The sequence below is a fragment of the Patiria miniata genome, unplaced genomic scaffold (genome assembly GCF_015706575.1).
Source record: "Patiria miniata isolate m_02_andy unplaced genomic scaffold, ASM1570657v1 HiC_scaffold_26, whole genome shotgun sequence".
Taxonomy (NCBI): Eukaryota; Metazoa; Echinodermata; class Asteroidea; order Valvatida; family Asterinidae; genus Patiria; species Patiria miniata.
In genome coordinates, this window is record NW_024037065.1 from 8,752,544 (window position 1) to 8,778,278 (window position 25,735).

At 40.9% G+C, this 25,735-nt stretch overlaps 1 protein-coding gene and 1 non-coding gene across 2 annotated transcripts; one reads left to right on the forward strand and one right to left on the reverse strand.

Annotated features, from left to right (window-relative positions):
• Positions 1-420: 420 nt before the first annotated feature.
• On the reverse strand, positions 421-24,481 carry LOC119733999 (iduronate 2-sulfatase-like). The gene is made up of 8 exons (XM_038207380.1): positions 24,341-24,481; positions 21,890-22,026; positions 17,285-17,465; positions 13,890-13,978; positions 11,342-11,601; positions 8,238-8,421; positions 2,903-3,029; positions 421-2,180 (listed from the first exon to the last, which is right to left on the reverse strand). The coding sequence occupies exons 1-8, from the start codon at positions 24,405-24,407 to the stop codon at positions 1,237-1,239; spliced, it is 1,989 nt and encodes a 662-aa protein (XP_038063308.1). The 5' UTR covers positions 24,408-24,481; the 3' UTR covers positions 421-1,236.
• On the forward strand, positions 6,605-6,677 carry Trnaa-ggc. The gene has a single exon. It is a non-coding gene; the product is annotated as a tRNA-Ala (tRNA).
• Positions 24,482-25,735: the final 1,254 nt, after the last annotated feature.

Genomic DNA, 25,735 nt, shown 5'->3' on the forward strand with positions numbered 1-25,735 from the left:
AGCACCGGAACGGTGATACGGAGGTCACAGGTTCAAACCCCGCTCCAGTAAATTTCTTTGTTCAACTTTATAAAATTTAGTCACAATTACATGTATTGCAATTAATTACTTACGTTTTTTTGCCAGTAACAGAGTTGGGAGACAGCAATGTGGTGGGAAGTTTTGGACTAAGATGACGGTGGGTAGTGTAATGGAAAGTGTTGTCTCTTTTTCAGAAGTCAATTTCAGTTACAATGTATGCTTGACCTGGACAGAAGCTTGTGTACTAATGCATCCAGGAATACTATCAGACAGAGTCTCCAATAGTCTTGCTAGAGCTACGGTTTGCATAATATTATGTCCATGCATAGAAATACTACTTTCTAATTTGCCATCAAAGTACTTACACAACTTGGATCATGGCTGGACAATGGCTAAAAATCAGAATTTCACACAAACAAATAAACCACCCGATATTTATAATGCCTCATTTTAAAAGTTGCATTCAATCCAACAAATTATTCAAAGAGAAATTTTATAATGCTTAGTTTACTGAAGTCAATAAATACTAATAAAAATTCACTGGAAATGTCAATTATCAGTTTCGAGAACGAAGAATTTTCATCTGAAATCTGAAGCCAGATGCACTCATTTTCTGAAAAACGACTGTCATCGTTTTCCTGTAAAATGGAGACATCTTTCCGTGGACTTGTTTGCGACAATTCCTTTTTAAGTACGGTATCATTTTACCGCCGATACGTCCTCAATATAAAAGTGTCGCCTGAAGCTACAAAAGCAGAAAGCTTTCAGAAAAAAACAGAGCAAATCATCACTTATTTATTGCCGGTACATTGAATTGCTCGAGTAATTCCTTTTAGGTGTTTGTACTCTTTTACAATTTCCACTCGTGATTAGAGTTGTTCTTTGAAAACACTTAATTGAAATCCAGGCCCAGTTGCCTTGAATGATCAGAATGAATGGAATAATGTTTCAATTCGCTCCTTCAGAGCGTCTTGAGAGGGTAACCTGAGCTGATAAAAGGCTCACTTTGGCACGTCTGAAATTGAAGGACTTTATAGTACAATAATTTGCCTCCTCAGTCACTTAGGCTAATGGACACTTTATGGAAATACTGTAAAACAATCTAGGGGTTAAAAAAAAATTGGCTTCACTTGAACTTTTAGTTGCTACATGTATGTACATCATTTCAGTTAGTGGAAATATTTTAATACTGCATTAATCTTGACACACTGGAGCTTAGCACAAGATAATCTGACACGCCACTTTGGCAACTTGGAATAGGATAACCACCCCTGTGATTAGTGCGTTGGAACTGAACGAAGCCGCGCCGTTTCTTGTCTCCTGCTGTTTGACAGTGGAGACGATCGGCGGGGTTGTCATATCCGTCGTTGGGAGGTCGCCGTCGTAAAAGACGGGCAGGGCGTGGCGCCAGTTGAGCCGGAGCTGATGCGCGGCCGCTCGCACCAGCTCGATATTTTCGGGCATTTCGGCTACGTTGACGTCCTCCGACGGGTCCTGGTCGTAGAGGTACAGCTCCCTGGCTAGCAGGCCGGACCAATCCACGTGATAATTGGAGTTGTTGAACGGCAGCCACTCCGCATACCTGTACTCCTTGGTCCGCATGGAGTAGCCCATGATGTTGATTCGGGACAGAGAGGGCGTGTTGGTCTTGTGGGAGGGGAAGAATGTCGGCCGTGGGTACTGACTGAAGGCCGCCTTCTTCCAGCGCCGGATTTTCAAGTCGGTGGGGCGGCCGACGGTTCGATTGATTACAGGTGCCAGGCTTACTCCCTCCGTGCAGAAGGTCACACCGGTGGGGGTCAAGGGACACAGAGGGGGGACAGGGAGCCCAGCGAGCTCGGCTACCGTCGGAAAGACGTCAACCAGCTCCGCCAGGGCGTGACTGACCAACCCTGAGTTGTGACGGTACAGAATTGGCTCATCTGAGAGATCAATGGGAGACTCACCTGGTGTTGTCTGACCGCTGGGGTGGGGGTGCTGGGGATGGAGGTTGTGGTCAGGGTGGAGCCTGTCAAAGGCACTGTTGAGGGGAAACCTGCGTCGGTACAGCGACCCTGTCCTGTCGGTCACCCCCGGCACGTAGAACATGAGCGGGACCTGAGTTGCTGAGGCAAAGTTGCTGTACTTGGACCACTCCTGGTGCTCGCCTAGCTGCCATCCTGCAAACGAGGATGGGTGATAACCGTGATACTGATTGGTCAATTATCCTATTGATTAACCAATCGACTTAGTTATCCCACATCCCCTAACGACATACCTTTTACATGCTTCATGCTTTACTGTTGTCATATGTCATGTATCATGATTCACCAGGGTTTCCAACATAAACCTGAAGGTTTGTCCAAAATGAGAAATCCTAGCGTTTAATTGGAAGTGCCCATTAGACACTTCGGGAGAGGCAGTTTCAAGAACTTTCACTCTTTGTCTCTTGCTGATTCCAACAAAATCTAATAGTAATGAACCCTACAGAATCCAACACAGATAACCAATGATCTCTGCTGTACATGTATAACTGAGGCTACTGGGAAGAAAATTCTAGCTCTTTTATTTGATTTTGAGACAAATAAAACTAATTCTGCAATATGTGAATTCAGTGGGATCTGGACAGACAGTCAGATATCAGAAAATCTGTACAGTGTGGGCAAGAAAACGTTGGACTGGTTTAAACTTTCTATTTTGTTTTAGGAAAATTGCGAAATCAAAATTTTCCATTTTCTGAAATTGTGGATGGCCATTGTTTTTTTTTTAAATTTATTCAATTACTTAAAAATAAAAAAAAAATCACTTTTTTTTAATCTAATTTTAATTCAATTTAATTTATTTATATTTTTTTAGGGGGGGGGGGGGGGAGGGGGGAACAGAAATTAAAAAATTTACAAACCATGGTCTCCGAGCAATGCAATGATGGTATCATCGGCTAGGCCTTCTTCTTCTAGTGTGGACAGGACTCGGCCCACCTGGTAGTCGATGTAGGAGGTAGTAGCAAAGTAGGCTTGTCTCATCAGGAGCTGTGCAGAACAAAAGAACAAGCATCCACATTACTCGGATACAGCTTGCAATATAATACACATGGACCTATAGAAGCGGCTGTGGCTACTGCCCATGGACATGTGCTATTGCTAGCCGTAGACAAGTACATGTACATATGTGACCCGCTCAACGAAAAAGGGTATCAGGCAATGTTAGGTCGCGCTGTGCATTATCATGTATTGGCCCGCTCAAAGTTGAGAACACTTTGTCAAAATGTGCTTTTCATTTTTTCTCATGAATTTATTACATAAGTGATAACGTTTCAGGGTTCGTCGTTGGAATCCCTCATTCTCCTGACGACGGGCAGAGCATACTGTTTTCGAAACGTTGAGTCCCTCCGGTTCTTTTCAGAACCACACATACTCAGTAAAGAGATTTATTCGCATGGTGCTTCCGCAAACTTATCTTGTCTTAGTTTCAGGGTTCATTCACAGAAATGTATGATTTCGATGAGTAAAGTGGGAAAATCCACAAATTGGAGTGCGTCATGCCCGAATAATACAACAGAGCCTCAGAAGTCAGATGTGTAATTCGAATACCGAGGATGCAAATATGTCTTATCTCCAGAACGGGAGGGGCTATGGAGCTCTATTACATACCAAATGAAAGCTTACGTTGTGGGCTTTCCAACCATGTACCGGTCAGCATCACTGAAGCGATCATTTCATGACAATCAAAATGCTCTATACCTTTAGTATGAAAACTTATGAAATTCCCCCCCCCCCCCAAAAAAAAATCACATTTCATAAAAGATGCATTGCCAATTAAAATGTCAGAAAAGACGTGATAACTTATCTGAAAAAAATCCATTTTATCTTCAAATGACAGGGACGGATAGCGCTTTCAAGGACCAACAACTGCACATCGATAACTTAAATTAATAACTCACATCTAACAACTGGGCATTTGTTAAATCTATCTTGTCGTAAAATATATTTTCCAAAAAAGAGCAACGACGTGACATGAGTTATTTTACAGCATATACGGAGGCTGTTGGTTACCAACTAAAAAGGGGGCAGCGATCATCATGTTCAAAGGCCGCTTGCAGTCACGCGATGAATGGTCGAGGCTTGCGGTCACAGTGCTGTAGCTATCTGGGATGTGATTGGACTCTGACCAAAAAACCTGAAAATTGTATGCATGAAGTGCAAACTCCAGCGAGCGCGAAACGGGAAGCCATTACGGCATGGGGTCCGGGCCCACTTAAGGCCCAGAAAATGTTGGATTCTAGATGCTCTGTGGTGCAATCTGAGGCGATTCCTAGCCACTTTGCCTTGAAATTTTGGAGTAGGAGTTTTTTAAACAATAAGAAGAATTCTAGCTCATATAAACTTTCTTCTGTACTCAAAGTTGAGAACCATGTACTTTCATCTACATATTTATTTTACTTAATTTGTAAAGATATTGTACCAGTATTTAGGCCCTGTGACATAATTTGTAAATTGTTGCAAGGATGCTTTCTGATGTTATGGACATTCTGATGTAATAGTCAAAATGTAAATCGCCCAAGAGTTCCGACTTCTTGGGTCCTAGTTCTATGCGAAAACAGTCCTCGGTGACTTGCTGTGTGCAATGTACACACTCAAGATTGCAAACGCTCAGAGACTGTGCTGTGAAACTTAAGGTCCAAAGGGAACGAAAGTTTCAAATAAATCTTGGCGGTGGAATCACTGGCAAACATCAATCTCTTGACATGGATTAAGCTTTCCGTTTGTTTAGCTAGTCAGTTTGTTTTTGAAGGCTTAAAAAGGCTTTGAATAATTCTATGAATATTTGAACGTAAAAGTTGTATACACATGCATCTATCACAAGTCCTTAAGGACTAAAGAGAGATGTTTTTCCGCACTTAAACTATTCTCTGACCACATTTAACCCCGCGGAATATAGCTAAAGCGGCAGTGTAACATTTGCTCTGCCCATCGAATAAACAGAGTCTTCCATCGGCAAATGTTTGTCGTCTAAAAAGATGACGACCGGCCGACACATTTATATTTGAAGAGACAAGAGTGCAAATCCTCAATTGTTTGTTTTCCTGATTGGACAAATAAATGGCGAAGTACTGTTCCCTTGTTTTGGTAGAATTCTGGATCGTTTGTTCATGATTACCAAGAAAGACGCCAAACTCATCGACCAGAGCAATTCATGCTTTGGAAGAATCAACACAGTTGTACAGAAATATTTGAACTTGGATATTACTTGCCACTCGTTGACGCCTTTAATGGGTATACTTTATTTGACAAGAGTCGCATGGCGACGGGCACTCAACAAAAGAACTATGTGACGTGTCTGCTATCCTTGACCGAGGGGGGGGGGGGGGAGGGGGAGGGTCCATGCCGGTTGGGCGCCCCCAGCGAAGGAACGTGTCTCATTTCTTTCAAAGACAGCAGCGCACACACATCACTGGCAAGCAAACCCATTGTAACTGTCCACAACGCTGTCTGAACTAGGTGCGGCTGCATGGCCCCGTCTACGACGTATACAATAACACAGAGCTAGCTAGAGCTACAGCGCGATATCATATTACAAGCGCCCAACAGCCGTGCGTTGACCCACACACAATCATCACGCCACACTGAGACACAGCCAAGATACCGTTTGAGATTTAACCATTTTCACTTTCGTCATGTTCATAAATTTGGTCAAAAAACGGTTGTGTTGAACTGAGGGATTTCCTTTAAACGACTACAGAGTAAAAATTAGACCTTCGATGATCTTTTTTGGATATAAAGATGAAATGTTAAAAAAGCATTTCCACAAAAAAGATTGTTTTTAAGCAGGAATTATAGGGGCGTTATGAAGGTTGTGTGATACACTGTAAGTGCATTGACCAAGTGTCAGTGTACAGGACTCACTGCATGACAGAACGAAGCAAATACAGACTCTTTTCTAGAATTTGCCTTTCAATAATAGACTAATATGCACATTCGGTATGGAACAAATGCTTGAATTATGACTGTAGAAAAAGAAAGCGTACAAATAACGAGGGGTATTTCTATTATCACCATTTTGCACACCCCTTTTCTACGAATGGAAGAGGCACACAGACCATCGTTCGCGATCTTCTCGGGCCTCCCCTCCGGCCCCCCCCCCCCCCCCTGCGTTGACCATTACGAACTGCAACCTATGGACTCTATGGACTCTGCACGCAAATACCCCCTCAACGGTTAAAAGTAGAATGTTGGGAAGGACCACTTGGGAAGGTACAGGTAAAGGGGGTGCACCTGTGTTTACAGGAATGGAGTGCCCATCTCTCTTTCATTAGCGATTGGGCCAGACTCATATGCTCCTGTGGGGGATCGCCACACCTCCTCCACTCACAGCGAGTCTGTTACCTTCCCAGCATTAAATAATGCCGGTATCCATTTAACACCTGGGTTGAGAGGAGTAATTGAGGTAAAGCGCCTTACTCAAGGGCACAACACGCATGGCCACGGAGGGCTCGAACCCACAACCTCACGATCGTGAATTTAGCTCTACCGCTAGACTACACGTGCCCTTGGGAGGACTCTTTGAATGCACTGCTGACATAATTGTTCTAGTGTCAATGTTCAAGGGCTGGATAGCTCAGTTGGTAGAGCACCAGAATGGCAATCCGGAGGTCACAGGTTCAAACCCTGTTCTAGTCAATTCTTTGTTCAACTTTAAAATAGTTATATTGCACCTAGTCAGTTTCCCTTTGTGTTTTTCTGTTTTGAAAATTTTCAATAAAAAGCTTCTCTGAGTGATCCTCGCTTGCTATTTCGCAGGTTTGCAGCACTGCTAATGTTGCTAGCGTAGCGACTTTGCATGTGATCCCTGGCTACATGCTACATACAGATTCATGGCTTCTGACTAGCGCCCCTTGAACAAAGACATTGATTAAATGGGGAACCACCTACACAGAGCTGGATAGCTCAGATGGTGGAGCACCGCAACAACAATTTGGAGGTCGTAGGTTCAAACCCCGCTCCAGTCAATTTCTTTGTTCAACTTAAAACCAAACAAAAAATTAGCATTTTTGTTTGTCCAAATACTCTGATTCCTACCTGTTTCCTCATACCCACAATCAAAAGCCCAAGTACTCTAAACACTCTGTCTAGTTTCTAAGGTTTAATTCCTATTATACGAGGCCTGAATAAATCCCCATCATCTGAATACATCCCCATCAAAAACCCACAGCCTGGTCGCGTAATTTTTATTCCTAGGAGGGTTAGGGGCAATGTCATGAATAATTCATGTTTATCCATGAGAACGGACAATGACATCAACAGCATTGTTGTTAGTTACTCAACTAGTTACAATACATTAAAGCATTTTAAGGAACGGTTGTCGTCGAGCTACCACACAGTAGCCTAGTGGATAGCGAGATGAGCTATGGATACAAAGATCCCTGGTTCGAATCCACGTCGTCGCTGCTCATTTTCATCAGCTATTTTTCTTCTCCAAATTTATCACTGAGATAATTTTAAATTAAGGGGTAAAATAGAACGAGAACCTAAGTCTTGCAATGATTCCAAGGAAAAACTGAATTATTCATGACATTGCCCCTAACCCTCCTAGGAAAAAAAATTACGCAGCCTGGTCGCACTGCAAAAATGGAAGTTCTATCCCACGGTAAATAGAAGTTCCATTGCACGGTCACACAACTGGTGGCTCTGACCAGTCAGATGACCAGAATTTATTCAGGTGTTGTATAAAACAACATAATGAAAGTTTTACATTCGTGCAATGGAAAGAATAATTTCATTCAGTGACGTACGGAATGTTCCATTCCACTTGACTTCACTAAGTGGAATGGACCATTCCATTTGTCACCTCATGAATAACTCTTTCCATTGCACTCATAAACATTCATTATTTTGTATGCTGTGCTAGGTTAGATTTCAGAATTCTGCTAGTCAGATTAATGTAGCAATCAAAAATCTGCTGAGAACCAGTTACTAGCAGTATACATCACATGACTTTTTTGGCTGGTACCCTGTTTCTGCTTAGCAAATATTTGTCTGTGCTTAACAAATTTTCTGTGCCTTGTGCTCAAATAGCCTTTCTGAGATTTGCATACTACTTGGAGAAAACGAATCTGGGTAGGAAACAAAGGATTTTACTCACTCCAAATAGCACCCTTCTATTGTGTTCACCGTATCACTAAAAAAATAAAGGCTGATCAATTTGGCCCATGGAACCTACACGAGTGACGAGTTACTCACATGATACTTCTTGGGCATGGGCTCAAAATAGTCCGGTACCCGTCTGGAGAGCGGTATGTCGTCGCCTCGCCGGACGTCCTTCCAGTGTTCCCAGGCCACCGCAGGCAGGTTGGCGGTGTAGAAGGGATTCTTGGCCATCTCTATGCTGTCAATAGGGTACAGATCTTTGTATTCCTGAGGATATCTGGAAAGTCGATAGGAGATTCACAACATTATTTTATTATTCTTTAGAGAACAATTAACCATTCTTGAACCATTTCGCAATTCTGAATAATTCCATTACCATTACTTTTGCCTATTTTTCTTTTTCATATTTGGACTATGTTGTTGTGTATTTTTTGTAATTTTTTTATATTGTAACATTCTTGCAATTTGGCCTGAGGGCCACGAGTTAAATGAAAAAAATTACCAATATAAAAAAAATTCAGTCACAGATTTATTTATAGCATATGCTAATTTTTCTAAAAATTCTGTTCAGCTGAAACAATGTCATTAAATTGCAAGTTTCCAATGCCCTAGTAGTTATCCCTTTCTCTAACCCTCCTGCTATTTGAACAGTCACAGAGTGTCAACATATCTATCCACTTCCCATGCTATACTTTTAACACAGGCTAGTCACCAGCAGTCAGATCATATGTCAAGCAAGCACTGTGACTAGTCAAAGTCAGTCAACAGACCATGAACAGACAAAGCAGGCAAGTTGTGAGCACAGCTGGCTTATCAATTACCCACAGTCAAAGCAAAGCTGTATCGAGTTACATTAACAGTCACGGCCAGTCAATCTTGCTTTATGTAGGCTGGGAATTCTTAACTGTTGAAAACAGTTACCTCGTTGATTTTTATAAAAAGGACTACCGTAATTTTCGGAATATAAGCCGCGCGGCGTATAAGCCGCAGCACGCAAAAATCTGCAAATTAAGATTTGAAGTCGGTGTATAAGCCGCATCGGCGTATAAGCCGCACCAACCGCAGCGGTTCAATTTTGTAAGGCCTCCAAATTCTAGTCAAAATGCTCTGAACCAGTTCCATTTACACTACGAAAGCTATAAAAGGGCCACAAAAGTTATGTCAAATCATTTACAGTCGATTACTCTTACAAACAAATATGGAAATTGATGATGAGAAATAAAAAACGGGAATTGCAGCCGACTGGCTCGTCAGTGAGCCTGTGCCGGCGAATGACATTATTTTCCCCCAGCACTTGAGAGAGTATGCAACCCACCATGTGTTGTCTGACTGGAGCGCTACAAATCCTGCTTAGTGGCAACAAACGCTGAGTTGTTTTGTCCTAAAGAATAAACAAGTCCGTTTTTACAGCAAAACTTATCAAATTGTTGTGATTACTAACGAGTAGTAACGTCAAAAATTCAAGTTTGGATCGTAACTTTCTTCGAAAACAGTCAACACGATGCTGAGATTTTTATGGACGAATCCATTAATTTCGTAAGGGGTTATTTCACCCCTGTTTTGAGTTTTACATCGTTTCTTGTATACCTTTCAAGAAAAAAAAATTATATTGTGACGTTGAACAACTGATTATCAAATAAAGATATGTTTCAAACTCCACAAAAAGTATTAGTTGTCGATTTTCTTTTTTAAACAGGGGAAATATTGGTAATTATTGTTCCCAAGAAAGTACACCCCTTTATTACCACAAATGGTGTGGTCCATGGGGAATCCATGCAGGCTTTCACTAGCCGTACTTTTTACCGCTCTGTACCTTTTTGTGGGACGTGCTTTCGGTTTGTTAATGACTTTCTTAATTGATAATTACATTTGTATTTCAGCAACACATCTCTTCTTGTACCAGTACATTAAATACACATGTAAATGTCATTTTTATTCTTCAAGTCTCGGCGTATAAGCCGCCCTGTGTATAAGCCGCAGTAAACATTTTAATGGGCAAATTCAACGTATAAGCCGCTGCTTATATTCCGAAAATTACGGTACTTGGAACAGAATGTATGTTTGCATAGGAGGGTTAATATGAAAGAGTAACGTGCATGCGATTTTTCAGGTTTCCTGCTCGAGAAAATTGTAGGCTCTTGTGCATACTGAAAGGAAGGCTTCATTTTCGAAATTTAGGTTTTGATTAGTTGAACCAAAAAAGTCTAATGTAATAACTCGAGTTGGATGCTGTCACCATTGGACCATGGCACTCTTCACTTCATCCTCCAAGTCTCCCTACTTACCCAGGGGCATCACTTATAGGGGGAGGGAGGGGTGGGGGGGGGGTGTCACACCCCCACTTATTTGTTTACCTTTCAGCAAAATCGTGTGTCTGTCATCATATTTTCCACCAATAATACCGCCACCTATGGGCTCCGTGCACAAGTACCCCTTCACCCTTCAACCGCCAAAGAAGTAGAGTTGGGGGAGACCATGACTGGTTCCCGGTCCATCCACTGCGTATTTCGAATGATCCAAAGTTATTGGGGGCGGGGCTTAGTCTGGGAGACCATCGCAAGTTAAATTTGAACGTATTCGCGCGCCGACGACGCCTGACGCTCACGCAGGAAGACGCTATGGGCAATTCCACGGTTACTCACGTTACATTTTCGTAACGCGAGTAACCGATTTTGTTGGTCTTGTTTATCATACATAACACATTTTTCTGGATGTCATCTTTGGTGCTTAGGTAGGTCTAGGTCTACTCTATCTACCATGGGGATAACAGTTATTAAACCTTTTCAGTAAGGTTACTACAGCCCAAGGAAACTCAAAAGTACATCAAAAATGTAACTTGAGTAACTGTGGAATTGCCCAAAAGGCTTAGCTTTGTGCGCATTCAGGATAAATCGTGCGTACTTCGCGAGAGTACCAGTACAGTATGCACACGGGGTGTTTCGCCCAAGGGCTCTCAAAAGTGGTTAAAACGCGCCCTCTTTTGTTGGGGCACGGAGCCCATAGTCCAATGGTATCCAGCCCCTCTTCCTCCCCCCCCCCAAATGTGGGCACCCGCCCCTACTTCTCCACCCCACTACTTCCCCAACCCCCCCTTCTCCTTTTCGATATTGTTGCGGTGGGTGACTAATGTCTATTGGCCATTTTGTTGACACACCCCTTCCCCATTCAAATTGGTCTAGCAATGCCCATGCTCTCACCTGAACGGCAAATGGGGTTTGTAGTACCCGACAGCCAGGAAGAACGGCAGGTGAGGCCTGGTGAGCTCCTCAATGCGCAGGGTGTCGTTCTTCTTCTTCTTCTTCTTGTTATGCTTGCCCCTGGTCCTCGACAGACTTTGCAAGACGGAGATTGCGTAGTCGGACGTCTCAATGTCGGGCAGCGTGCCGCCAGGCATAAGGGTAACGTTGACCGGGCACATGGTGTATGAGTGGAGATTACCGTCTAAACCTGGACATTGCTGGGCATAAACAAAAACATGTGACCAGCATTGGCAGAGCTTTATCAAAGAGTTCTCTTAACCTTGGATTTATCTTCGGCTTTCCAATACTTTTAGGTCCTTGATGTGGCAGACAAAGGCTAATAGTTTTGGGTCTATTTTCTATCTGAATGAGGTAAGGTCAAATGTACAGAATTTGTTCATTAACCCTAACTCCCCAGCATGATTTACTAGGAGCCATACCCATCCTGGCAAATTCCAACACCATGTGGAAAACTGCACACACATATTTCTGACTTTGTTTCTGGAGGTGTGCCAACCCAATGTAAAAGACTGTCAGTTTAGGGGGACTGCACCCATCCTGACAGATTCCAACAAAACATGCCGTTGGGGTTTTGTTGTATCTAGTACATGTAGTAATAAATGAATGAACGCAAAGGATGAAACACGAATGCCGGCCGATACATGTAGGTGTTACAAAACTCAACAACTTTAATTTGCTCACGTGGCCCTTTATATAGGGGCAAGCTAGATCCTGTGCGCAAGGATATTAAATAAAGTAGTCCCATAATTTATATATATACATGTAAATATATATTACAGGTTTGATGGGTTGAGTTCTGTTAGGATTAATCATATGCCCCGTGGATATAATTTGGCTAGAAACCCAGCAAAACAGAGCAACATGCAGCACTTTGCAAACAGGACAAAAGTAGGACTTTGGAGGACAAAATCAGGATAAAAGTAGGTTTTTTGCGGGCTTTTAGGAGTAGTTTTCGTTGATATCAACCTTGTCCATTGCACCATAAGCCTCATTTGGCATGTTCTGTTCTCACAACACTTGTGCTTCATCCTCAACCACAAGCTCTTGGAAGTACAGTTGTAGTTCTCCTGCGCCCAAGCCCTTCATTGTGTGATTTACTTTTATATGAACTATGACAGTGTGTAACAATGTTATAAAAAATATTTAATGAGATTTCATTTTTTTGAGCTGTGGGACAAAAAAGTAGGAATTTCAAGAAAAAAAGTAGGAAAAGTAGGAGCATGGTAAAAAAAAAAATAGGAAAAGTTAGGAAAAAGTAGGACTACTTGAAAGCCTGCTATTATGGCTGAAATTAATCAATGAAGGGAATTTGGGTGTACACAATGTATGGGTACTGCATACTTTTTAATTTGCACATCTTGGAACATACATTTGTACATGTACCTACGTTCAAGGACTATTGTGAGTGAATTTATGGTGTGTCCTCAGAAAGGCATGGCGTAGTGGTTAGTGTTTGTGACTCATGATCGAAGGTTCGGGGCTAAAATCCAGTTGCTGGAGTACACTATAGGGTGAGTAAAAAAAAAAAAAAACCCAGATGTCGGGACTATTGTTTTATTGAAGTTCTGCATGTAGCACTTTCACAATCTAGGATATGAAAGCCCAATTCATAAGCTTTCTTTTAGTACAAGAATCATTCAAATCACTCATGTACTTTTCAAGTTATGGAATTTTAAACACAACCACCGTTTTAAGGTTCTGTCCACGGATCACAAAAAGTTCAGTGTTCTTTCAGCAAAACGAAAAGAAATCACATAGGGATGTGTGTGAATTGTTTTTCGTTTTGCTGTAAATTGTTTTTGTTTTGCTGAAAGAACGCACACCTTTTTTTGTGATCCGTGGACAGAACCTTAAAACGGTGGTTGTGTTTAAAATTCTGTAACTTGTAAAGTACATGAGTGATTTGAATGATTCTTAGACTAAAACAAAGCTTATGAATTGGGCTTTCATATTCTAGATTTTGAAAGTGCTACATGTACCGGTACATGCAGAGCTTCCCTAAAACAATGGTCCCAACATTTGGGTTTCGTTTTTTTTACTCAGCCTGTATAAAATACAACTAACCCCCAAATCCGTCCATTTCTGAAAACTAAAGCAAAAGCAAATGTTGTATATTATCTATAAAGATACGGGAGGGCTATTTCACAAAAAGTCGTGTTAATGCACTTCTCAGTTGCATAGTTTTCAATGGAGCCAAATAAATATTAAATGGAATAAATGCTTCCGTAACAACTAAATTTCATCAGAATTGAATAAACAACTCTATATCTACACGGGCTTTCAGGTCTTACCACACTGTTGATTGACTTTACAGCCTAAGAATTCTGAAAGCTTTTTTTTTTTCAATTTTTTTTTGAAAATTCTGGAAAGCTACCATTAATTCTACACAGGAACTTTAAGCTGCGCAAATCAAATTTACCATAAGTAATTCCTCTGGAAGCTTTCCAAACAAAATGTGTAAAAGGGGGTTGAATTCTCGGCCTACCTTGATTCCTTTCTCTCTCTTTGAGGTGGGCCGATGCACGGGGACGGACCAGCTCAGCGGGTAATCATCCGTGAAATTGGAGCAGGCTCCTATTTTATTTAATTTTTTTTTTTTTGGAGGAAAATACAGGAAGGAAACAAACAACCTGGTTAGCACCTGGAAAGCAACCGACTGGAAAAATATAAATTAACTGGAAGGTGAAATAATAGTTACGAATTTCACGCTTCGGTCGTCAAAAGTTGAACCTTGGAAAGTTGGGCACAATGCATGCTGTCACCTTGACCTCTGACTACATGCACTTTTGGAGGTTGAAGTTTCAGACTTTTTGACAGTAGAATCGCAGGCAAATTCACACAGCATTGGAAATCCCTAAAGGTACCGTAACATACAACATTTGCAAACATCAAAAACCAAAAGTATCAAATTATTATGAAATAACTTTACTGTGCATGTAAGTGAATAACAGTCCTTTTTTCAAATACTGCCCCGAATTTACCAAATTTAGTTAGTCCACATTTTGTTTGCAATCGGTTACACATCCGCGAACGGGTGAAAGCCAGCTACATGTACATGTAGTCTGGTTCCCTGACCTGACAATTCCGTGATGTCTATGAATTACTCTGTTTCGTCTTAAGTAGGGTCAGGGAACCAGACTACAAGAACAGCAACTTTTTCTCAGTTTATCCAGCATCTACGAACACAACACTTTAAACAGGTCAGTGTAACAATATTTGCTTTAAAATACCAACCCCAAATCCATTTATTTCTGAAAATTACAGCAAAAGCAAATGTTGCATATTACCTTTGTTTAAAAGTACCGTACGTCCTAAATATTGTTGTGTAATGATATTTCTTCATTAAAAAAACAATTATTATTAACAAGCCCAACCATAAATATCCAGAGGTATGTGCATTTGCATCTCTTATCCCAGTTTTGTCAAGATTTGGAGAAAAAAAATTAAATTTCACTTTCTCCTCACATCTACTTTTTTTTGGTGGTTTTATTTTGGTGACGGTGTGTTCAATTTTTGGGTGGGAAGATATAACCCAGAGAAAATTGGTATAGTACCAATACCAAAGTAGTTACACGCATTAAATACAGTGACATATATGTTAGCACCATCGATTTATCAATATTACTCCATCATTCTAAATTATTTTGATACCGATATCGCTGATAGCAATCAAAATATCGAAATGTTCGATATTGAGGAATGATAGGCCTACATCAAAAATTTCGAAAATGCATAAGATTATCGTCAAAATAATCTCCCATTTGTGCTTTTACTTTGTGTTTAACGTTTGCTGTGGAATAAAATAAAACTCGACGGCAACTTGTGCTTGAGACTCAAAATAATAACATCGCAAAATTCTAAGCGGCAACGCTTTGTGCTCTGTGTTTGCTGGAATTCGCCGTCTCCCCCTCCCCCCAAAACCCGCCCTTTCTGGAGTGAACAAACTGTCAGTGCTGAGATTTGTTTTAAATAGTTTTGAGCAATATGCTCCAAAGAAAGCCTTGGGACTTCAGATTTTTGCTTTAATTAAAAGTGTCATTAAATGGTTTTTAACTTTTACATGGAATACTCGATATATCAACAATCGATGGTGCTCACTGACATGCAAATACAGAGAAGATACCTGCACACCACTAATGAAAGACAACAAAAGATTAATCTAGATTTCAGCAAATGATAAACAGTGATTTGATTAAGGTAAAATTTCTGTGCTGACAGTTTCTAAAGAGTACAAAGTGGATTTAATCATGCCGGTCTCAAATTGCGGAGCGGCACTATCCAAATACATTGTAGGAACACATTTTCTGGAACCACGGCTTCCTTGAATGAGAAGTCCTCGAAGCGGCTTACATTATCATACACGGTGTAAATAAAGCAGATAACTGGTTGCTATCCTTCAGGTGCCTTTGTGAAATGTTTGATTTGGGTCAGCATTTGGGTCAGCTACATTTTTGTACAAACGTATTCCAGTAATTGTGTAAGACTGGGGAGTAAATGGGACCTTCTTGCCAGCAAAATCAAGCTGCTTCTAAATTAAATAGGGGACAAACCAAGAGGGATTCATTAGGGGACCCACCAGTGTGGGTGTAGATCAAAGGGGATGCAATAGAAGGATGAACAATGGACAGATAGAATAAATAGGGGACAGACCATGATTAATTCCAATATGAATAGAAATCAGACGTACTGCCGGGGTAGGGCGTGATGGGATTTCTGAGTCTACGAGTATAAGGCCAAAAAAAAAAGTCTCCGGTTTCTGGTATGCGCGCGCATCGCCGTAGCCATGCGCGTCGGCAAAATGAAAAAGGTTTTTTTTCAATAAAAGATGATGTCTCAAAACTGCCAAACTCATTGGTTTGACTGGAATCCTGCTGCTGCACAATTTTAACGTGTTTTTAGATGGGATTATGATCGAGAATAAGCTTTATGTGGCCTCTCTGGACTCCCATATATTTGCACTAAGTTTAGTCGGGCACCATTTGCAGTCATCAGCCGACATTTGAAGCAAAAAAAAACAGGTAAAAAAAAAAAAAAAAAGCAGCGTCGCCGCACCACTTTTTGGGCAAGCTCCATACCAGAAACCGGAACTTTTTTTTTTTGGCCTAAGCAAGAAACAAATTTTGGTTTCTAAACTTTTAAGAAAATTTCTGAAAACACACTTTACAATTTTCATTTATTTCCTTAGCCCTAACCCCCTTGGGTGATTTACTAGGAACCTTCCTTGTTCTTACAAAATCTAACACCATATGGTAAACTCAGCACCCAAACTGTTGGACCCTGATTATGGTGGTATGCCTAACCCCATGTAAATCATAATCAGTTTACTAGTGCAGTACTCACTCCAACAGAATCAAGCAAACATGCAGTTGGATTTTGAAGGGTTCAGGTTGGTTAGGGTTAGAAAAGATGTTTGACAGAAAAATGCAGATATTTTCATCTTCTGCAATACTGTTAACAAAGGCTAGTCACCAGTAGTCAGATCATGTGTCAAGCAAGCACTGTGACTAGTCAAACTCAGTCAACAGACAAAAAGTAGGCAAGTTATGGCCACGGCTGTTTTATCACTCGCCCGGAGTCAAAGCGAAGCTGTATCAAATTACTTAAACAGTCCCAGCCAGTCGATCCTGCTTGATATAGACCACAAATTCTTAACTTGGCACAGAATGTATGTTTGCATAGGAGGGTTAATATTGCGGAGCACAAATTGAAAAATCATGAGGATAAATATTTAAACAGGAACAATAAATGTTAAAACTTCAAAAAGTAACGTTCATAATAATCAACTAACAATTTAAGAAAAACTGATAATTAAGAACTGCTAATATCATAAATACGCAATAAACTCATTGAGAATTTGACATTGTTATGTGCTTACTGTACCTTTATGAAAGACCTTGCCCGACGACACCGTGAAGTACCCGTTGTCTTTGAAGTGCTGGGGTAAGGTGGTGAAGTTGCCGGCCGAGTCCCGCCAGTAGCTGGACCTGAAGTCCCACAGGAGGGTGGAGTCTGGCCTGCGACTGGTCAAGAGGGAAATCCTGCTGGGAGCGCACAGGGCTTGCTGTGAAATTCACGAAAGTGAGAATGTATTCACTACAATGTATACGCTAGCGCTGTTGCTGTGATGTCATTTCAGGAAGACACCGTTCACTTTGGGGGTTTTCTGTTCAAATTGTGAACCCAAAATTTGACTTTTGAAAACATTTGTGAGAAAACTTTGCTCATTGGCTTAATGCGAGTTATCACAGAAAACAAACTTTACGACAGCAAAATATCACAAAATATGAAAAATTATTTTGGTACCGAAATAGTAACATTGCGGTTTCTGCCTGAAATGACATCACACATTTGCCCATGAACATGGAAATTTGCAATAGCATAAAAAACACAAAAAGGACCAAATTGCCCTTTAAATGGCAAAATGCAAATGAAAAATAAGGTTAAATGGGACACAAAGGTGCATTTTCAAGTACTGCATTACAAAATTTACATTACATGGGCCCTTTAAGAAGAGAAATTGCCTTGGCCTATACTGTATATGCAATCATTACTGCAAATTGTTCCTATACATGCTATACAATGTATTTTGGCTGCCTATACTACATGTACATGTAGTTCAGGAATCCCGTAATGCAGCCTTTATTATGTGTAAGAGTTTTAGATGGGAATGGAGTCCATCCCATACATATGGGGCCCCCAACAATGGGTCTTTCTTAATCACACTCATGCTTTAATTTTTTAGAAGTGTTTACTTATATGAGAGAAAATAGCAATGAATAACTGGTATGCGAAGGTGAATGAGGAAGTAATCAATTGATGTTATTTTTTTTGAAAATCTAAAATACACGCAGACTAGTGCAACTTGGTGTACCGTATTCGAACATTGATGAAAATGTATGAAATAAGTTTGTAGCGTCATTAGGGGAAAACTGAAAATTAAGTAGAAGACCAAAATGTCTTTTAGAGCTTACAATTTTTAAATAAACCTAAAGAGCTCATTAGCATAATTAGGAAAACAATCTAAAGTGACTGCTACTAAGGACTGCAGTCAAGCCAGCCTGATTTAATCTAGAACCCATCAGCTGTAGGTACATGTAGGTACATCTTCGCGTCATTATACATCATTCTGACACAAGTACATGTACGCGATGTGAAAACAAACATGAACGAACAAGGAGACCGAGGAAGAAAATGCCAGATGGTAAAATTGGTAAAATTGCAACATGAATGCTTATTGCGATTGTTATGGTTAGAAATAATTCTGCCAAAAACTATAGCTAGAGAAAGGGCAACCCAGTGTAAAATGCCCATAGGTGGGCCGCGTGCAGGTTATGGAAGAATGACGCATGCAGGCCTGCCAACTCTCACGCATTGAGCGTATGACTCGCGCATTACAGGTTATTCTCACGCTGTTACGCCCATAAAGGATTTTTCACGCTATAAAAAACCTCAAAAATGATGGTGTTTTGCTAAAACAAAATTGGTTGAAGTGGTCAGAAATTGTCTCAGATCGCACCACAGAGCGTCTAGAATCATTCTAGACCTGAATCCAAAATTTCCCAGGGCCCTTACATTGTACGTTGGCCCCATATCCCAAGCCGTTAGAGCTTCGCGCTCGCATTAGTTCTGATCAAGCTGCCTTGCCAAATCCTCACTCTCAGCTCTCACTCAAAGTTGGCAGTCCTCGCGCATGACCTTAGGCCTATACTTGCAAGCTCTATTAGGACAGTGACAGGTCGCACATGAGGGTTACATAGGTAAAAGTATAGACCACATTTCATAGGAGTCCCAATTTCAAACGATACCGGTCCTAATCCCTGACACGCTGGTCAAGCTGCAGCAATACAGTACAGTGACAAGATGAATCAAAGCCAGTCCCGATTGTCTTCTACATTGAGCCCATTGGAACTATTGGACTGCCTGGCTGGCACTTTAAGGGGAAAATGGGGACAGCCTCCTTCCTTTTTAAGAAAAGGCCGGACACAAAACTATTTTCTCTTTTCAATTAGCTTACACCTGATGGACTCTTACTACATGTACATGTAGTCCGAAAATTTAGGACTCTCCGTACTGTGTATGAGAGTCCCAAAACTTAAGTTATTGAAAACATGCAAGAAAATAGACTGGCACCTGAAACAACCAGTCCAACACCCCTTCAGTACTGCATCAATCAACTGAATGAAGTGGTCAGTCTTTTTGGACCATGGTTGGACATATACCTGTCTTAGAGTCATAAGCCTCATTTTGAAATCACTTGACTTCCCTCTCGTGTGCAAAATACTGAAGAAAAGTTTCCTTTAAAAATTGAATTGAGTCTTCAAACTTGGTTGGTAACATACTGAGGACCTTTTTTTGCCCAATGAAAAATTTGCAGGATTTTGCTGGCTAAAGAGTGAGGCCAAACAAAAAAAATGGTGTGTTTACAGTAACCCGACCGACCTGGAATTTTTTCGGCCAAATTGCCTTTTTATTGCCATTTTGAAGGTTGATAATTGACAAATTTCAAACATTTCAAGTAGTTTTAATTATTTGCCACGAACAAAAAACATTTTCCACACTTGAATCTGACCATGATTTGACACAAACATACCTGTGTTAAACGTGCGAAAATCGCGACGATCTCAAAACTTGAATTCTCAAACTACGAAGTACGATTATTTTTGCACAAACGCATCAGGGTACGCCTGGCTGCCCGACGGACGGCATGGTTCTCCCCACGTACATGTACAAACGTGCGTATCGGCCCGATATGCTGGAATCGCGGCCGGCCCGATACGCCTACAAAAAAATGCCGATCACATTTTTAGCCCCTGGTACGCACAATATAATTATCATACACGCCATTAAAATGCACAATTTGATCGTTACATACGCCATTATTTCATCTTGACATGCAAAATCTTGACCAAAATCCTGTTTTTCCGATGCATGTGTGATCAAAATGCACACGATGACGTGTTCTGTTGACCACCAGCAGCACCCAGCTAACATACAGCATGGTACACTGGTTCCCTTTGCCAGCTAACGGAATCAATGCTATGATGAAGGACCGGAACAAGTGACTACTGCCTCTCTCCGGTCCATACTTCGTATACAGCATGATGATGTAGTGGGCCGAAGTTGGATCGTAAAAATATTAACAAACAAACATCGCTGGACATGCTGGAGAAAGAGAATTTCTGCGAATTAATTCACAGAACGTGATCTTTACTTTCTGTGTATGTGTTTTCCATTAAAATGACGAGATTGCAAAGCTCGAACTTGTGGCGAAACATCGTAGCGTGTTTCTGCAGTAGTGCAAGATTTTCGGCCACGTGGGCCGTGAGCACGGCGCGATGTTCGGCCAGCCAGGCGGAATGTTGGCGGTGCCAGCGGCCGTGATGTATGTTAAGCATAAAGTGGAATCACCGACCTCAAATATATTTTTAATTAGGTGAGGCAAGTTTTAATCACTTTTGATAGCCAGTCTTGATCATTTTCGTGGCGCAAATGAAAATAATCCAGGCACAAAATAAACATGATTCCTTGTTCTATGATTAGTACGAATGATGCTCCATTAATCAGCACCCCAAAAATTGGCGAAATAATTTTCCGACCTACTGACGCTATTTTGAAAGGCATGTAATCGGAAGCAAAATTTGTTTTTTTTCTCCACCTTAATTTCTTAATTTGAAACTTACATGTAAATGTAATTCATACTTTTCTAGTTAGGAAGCAATGAAACACAGGTTGTGAAATGTTAATTTTTTTTAAGTTAACAATTTTGATTTTTTTTCTTTAATTACAAAAATATTAGTGACCTACAAGATATCTCCTCTGAATTTCAAGGACAAATCTTAAGATAAAGACCCCCAGATTTGCTCTAAAATGCACCAGAGAGCTTCTAAAGTTTAAAAATTTTCGGGTTGTTGAATCAAAGCAAATCTTCCCCCACATGTTTGAAAAAATCCTGGGGAGAACCCTGGCCGACGATACAAATTAATTTGGATTGAAATGTATCGATTGAATATCTTCAATGCTTGAATAGTGGTTTTATACAATTTTTTTGGCGAAAGAACACGCATGGGCATGCAGAACTGAAATGAAAAAAAAAATTACAAAATAAAATTATTTCCCTACTACCTACCTGGATTTTTTTCAGACCGTTACCGTAAACACACCATTTTTTTTGTTCGGCCTGATGAGTTAGGTTGGCCTGATTTCGTTTCGAGTGTTTTTCAGCACCCAAGGTCCCAGTCTGGACTCCTTCATGGTGCATCCTGCAACTTATTAAATTTCAGCCTATCATTTCTGTATTGGAAAAAAACAAGGGCCCCCAACAACTGTTCAATAAAACTGTCAGTGTACATGTACATGTACCTCGGTGTGGGCATCAGTCATCAGGCATCAAGTAAAATTCCTGCCTGCCATTCCTAGGTTGGAATCAAGCGAGGGCGTCCTACCAGAACAAATGAAAGGCAAGAGACATGTGTACAAGTAGTTTACCTGGGCGTGGGCATCAGTGAACCTGATGGACTGTGCAGCCAGCTGGTCCATGTTGGGCGTGATGACCTGCTCCCCATAGCTGCCCAGGGCCGGCCGAAAGTCATCGATGATCAGGAGAAGCACATTGGGCCTGGAATCTGTCAAGCGATATTTCCAGAATTCGGCAATTTAAGAAGAAAAGTTCAATTTCAAGTGAAACAATTTGATAATTTCTTAATTTCTTAAAAATGGTGAAACTGAGTGAGAGCTCTTAATGGCGATCGTGTAGTGTAGGGCCCCTGTTTTGTTTTAATCAAATTAGAGTCAACAAAGTTTTTTATTGCTCAAAAACCACCTTTACAATCAAAAGCAGACTTTTCTCAATTCTAATGACATGAATGACACCCGTTTTGCAATTTTGAACAGTTTCTTGGGGTAGAAATCATGATTTTCCTGGGCTGTTTGTGCCTAGCGATTCAGCGAGCCGTGTGTGCTCACGGTAGGCCTACATCGCGCGCGTGGTGATCACCCTCTTTATTTTTGGGTTGCGTGTTGTCGCCGCGCTGTCATTGTCATTTTACCCCCGAATTTCCCTCAAAAAATCAAAACCCTGCACTCTATTTATGATAGGCAGTGTATATTTTGTCGGAGACGGCAAACCTTTAGTAAACGTTACTTTGCCGGATATGCACTGAACATGCGCAGTTACTGTTTTTTTGTACTTAAACATTTTCCGGTGACAAGTTTTAGTCTGGCTCCATGCCAAAATTATCGTTGTTACCTCGTATTCACAAGATGGGATTCAGACCATTTTATAATTTCGGACTTTATTTCCCTTTTAAAAAAAAACCTCCAGAGCCACAAATCTGAAAAAGAAAATGTAATACTCTGCAAAAAATGTTTGAGACATGTTAAAATAACAAAAGAAGAATATTCTTATTCATTTGGGGATGAGAAAAAAATTTTTTAAATGTGCTCCGATCGGAATCGAACCCGAGTCATCCCGCTTTCTAGAGCCTTTGCTTAACCACTACACCAAACATTGCTACACAACTTTTGGTGGGAATTTAATACATCTTATAATTCAGCCCTATCTTAAAGAGTACAGCGCCCTCTGTTGATATGGATTACCGCCGGCAAACCTTTAGTAAACGTTAGTTTGCCGTCATTACCTCCGGCAAAATATTCACTATCTTTAGTAATCGTTAGTTTGCCGTCATTACCTCCGGCAAAATATCCATTATCTTTATGATAATTTATATACCTGTTTATTAGCTGGAGTTACCCAGCCCTGAGTTTTATCATTGGGTTGTCTATTAGGGCTGGAGCGCATTTTTCTCAAAACTTGTAGTATTTGCAAAAAAAATTTGGAAAATGTTCAATTTTGTCCCCGTTACACACTAATTGCAACTGCAACTCACCCCAAACTTGCCTGGAATAACCATTACACAGGTCCTTGAAGTAAAAAACGATCCACGATGAAGATTCAGCCTACAATTGCAGTGAAAACAGGAGGAATAACCGCTAACTTGACAACCTTGCTGGATTGGCCAGGACCGCTATTGGTTTGTGCACAAAAAAAATTGTGTACAATGAATGGCGGTCGATTAACAGGCACAGAGAGCGATCGCTGTCAACTACTCGTTTTTGCCGGCTGCGCTGCTGTTGGCGCGTGACGTCACGCGGAAGCGTAACACCCGATGACTGTTTCATGCACTATTGGTTGCGGTTCCAGTACCAAAGCTGTGATGCGAGTGGTAAACCTTATACTAGAGCATGAAACAGTCATCGGGTGTTACGCTTCCGCATGACGTCACGCGCCAACAGCAGCGCAGCCGGCAAAAACGAGTAGTTGACAGCGATCGCTCTCTGTGCCTGTTAATCGACCGCCATTGATTGTACACAATTTTTTTGTGCACAAACCAATAGCGGTCCTGGCCAATCCAGCAAGGTTGTCAAGTTAGCGGTTATTCCTCCTGTTTTCACTGCAATTGTAGGCTGAATCTTCATCGTGGATCGTTTTTTACTTCAAGGACCTGTGTAATGGTTATTCCAGGCAAGTTTGGGGTGAGTTGCAGTTGCAATTAGTGTGTAACGGGGACAAAATTGAACATTTTCCAATTTTTTTTTGCAAATACTACAAGTTTTGAGAAAAATGCGCTCCAGCCCTAATAGACAACCCAATGATAAAACTCAGGGCTGGGTAACTCCAGCTACCTGTTTATTGAGAATGTCGCCTACTAGTTTGGTCGGTCTAATAATTTTTAAGTGGATTTTGTTCCCTTATATAGGAACCGGGCCCTACACTACACGATCGCCGATACATGTACATGCACGTTTTTCACGAAAATGGTTGAACATGACAAATGTGAAATGAACATGATGATTGATGCATATGGCAGTCCACACAACTGACATATATTTGATTGAAATTCTAAATAAAACTCTTACTGAGAAATAAAACGGACATACCGCAGTCAATGACTTTAGCAGCAGTTGAAAGACCAAGGAGGAATGTCACGAGTTGAATATTTGTCATGTTTTCCCTGGATTCCCACCCAATTTTGTCCAGCTAAATTGTAACGAAACATTGTGTCAACTGCATAAACAACATAATGGTTTGACCGTTGAGGGCGCCCTAAGCCTTTAACGGAGTCGCGTCGAGTCACGGATCGCCGCCCGCGATTTTCAGTTGGATCGTGAACTTGTCAGAAATGGGATGCTTTCAAAATTTATAAAAAATTAAAATTCGGTTTTAGAATGGGTTCGGATAATATAACTTCCCGACTATAGGCTTTTTATATCTGACACAGTAATTTTGAGGCGTTAATTATGCAATTAATGTGTATTTTGTTTATTACATGAAATTCAGATACTGAGATGGGGGGGGGGGTGGAATTTAAGCTCTTTTCAGAAGCGGACTTTTTCCACCATTTATAATTACATTTTTTTGTGTAGGCTCTGAGGATGTTACACTTTGTTTACTCTGTGAACCCAACCTCATTCGATGCCATAGTGCGTTGAACTAAACTACTTTTCGTCCCCAAACCGTATCGAGGCAAACTGAGAGGTCTGCGTAAATGTATTGTCTAGGTCTTTTACGAGTAAACACTGCGTGGGAACACGGCGACAAAATGATCGACGCAGTCGTAGCTCAAGAGCTCGTTTAGAGAACACGGCCCAGTATTCAACTTTGACCTGCCCGCAATTTCAAAATTCTGTCAGCAACAAATTCACCAACGAAGCCTACCTGTGGTTCGTTTTTGGTGGGCGTTCTTTCCACATCTCCAAAATGGTTATAGACCTTTTGCACTGCAGCCGTCTTGGAGGCGTATGTTTTTGTTCAACAGGGATATTCATGCCGCATTTTAGCAAAATACATTACACAAGCATGGCATTTGGCACACGGTCAGAGCATGTCATAAGAAAGATACTTGGCTATAGGGCCATCGCAGACTCTTTTGAAAAAAATATAGGTACAATATAGCAAGCAGTTTTCATTTTTTTTTTAAATAGCTGCCATGCATTGCTTGTTATTCTACCTATATTTTGTTCAAGGACAAATCTGCGATGATCCTATAGCCAAAATTAATATCTTCCTTGTGACATACTCTGACTGTGTGGCAAGTGCCATGCTTGTATCATCAAAAGTACAATCCCATCACCTCTCTGCTATACTATAATCTTGTAATGTTGATAGAAACCTCAACCCCGCGTTTTGTCACGGTACTGGCTGCAAAAAGGGAAATAAAAATTAAATCCAGTCTTGCATGAAGACTATAGTGATAATCAGGGTCATGCGCAGTGCAGTCTCTTTTCAATTTCATCATTCCCCCAGCTGGCCGACCAAAAAAAAAGTTGCAATTG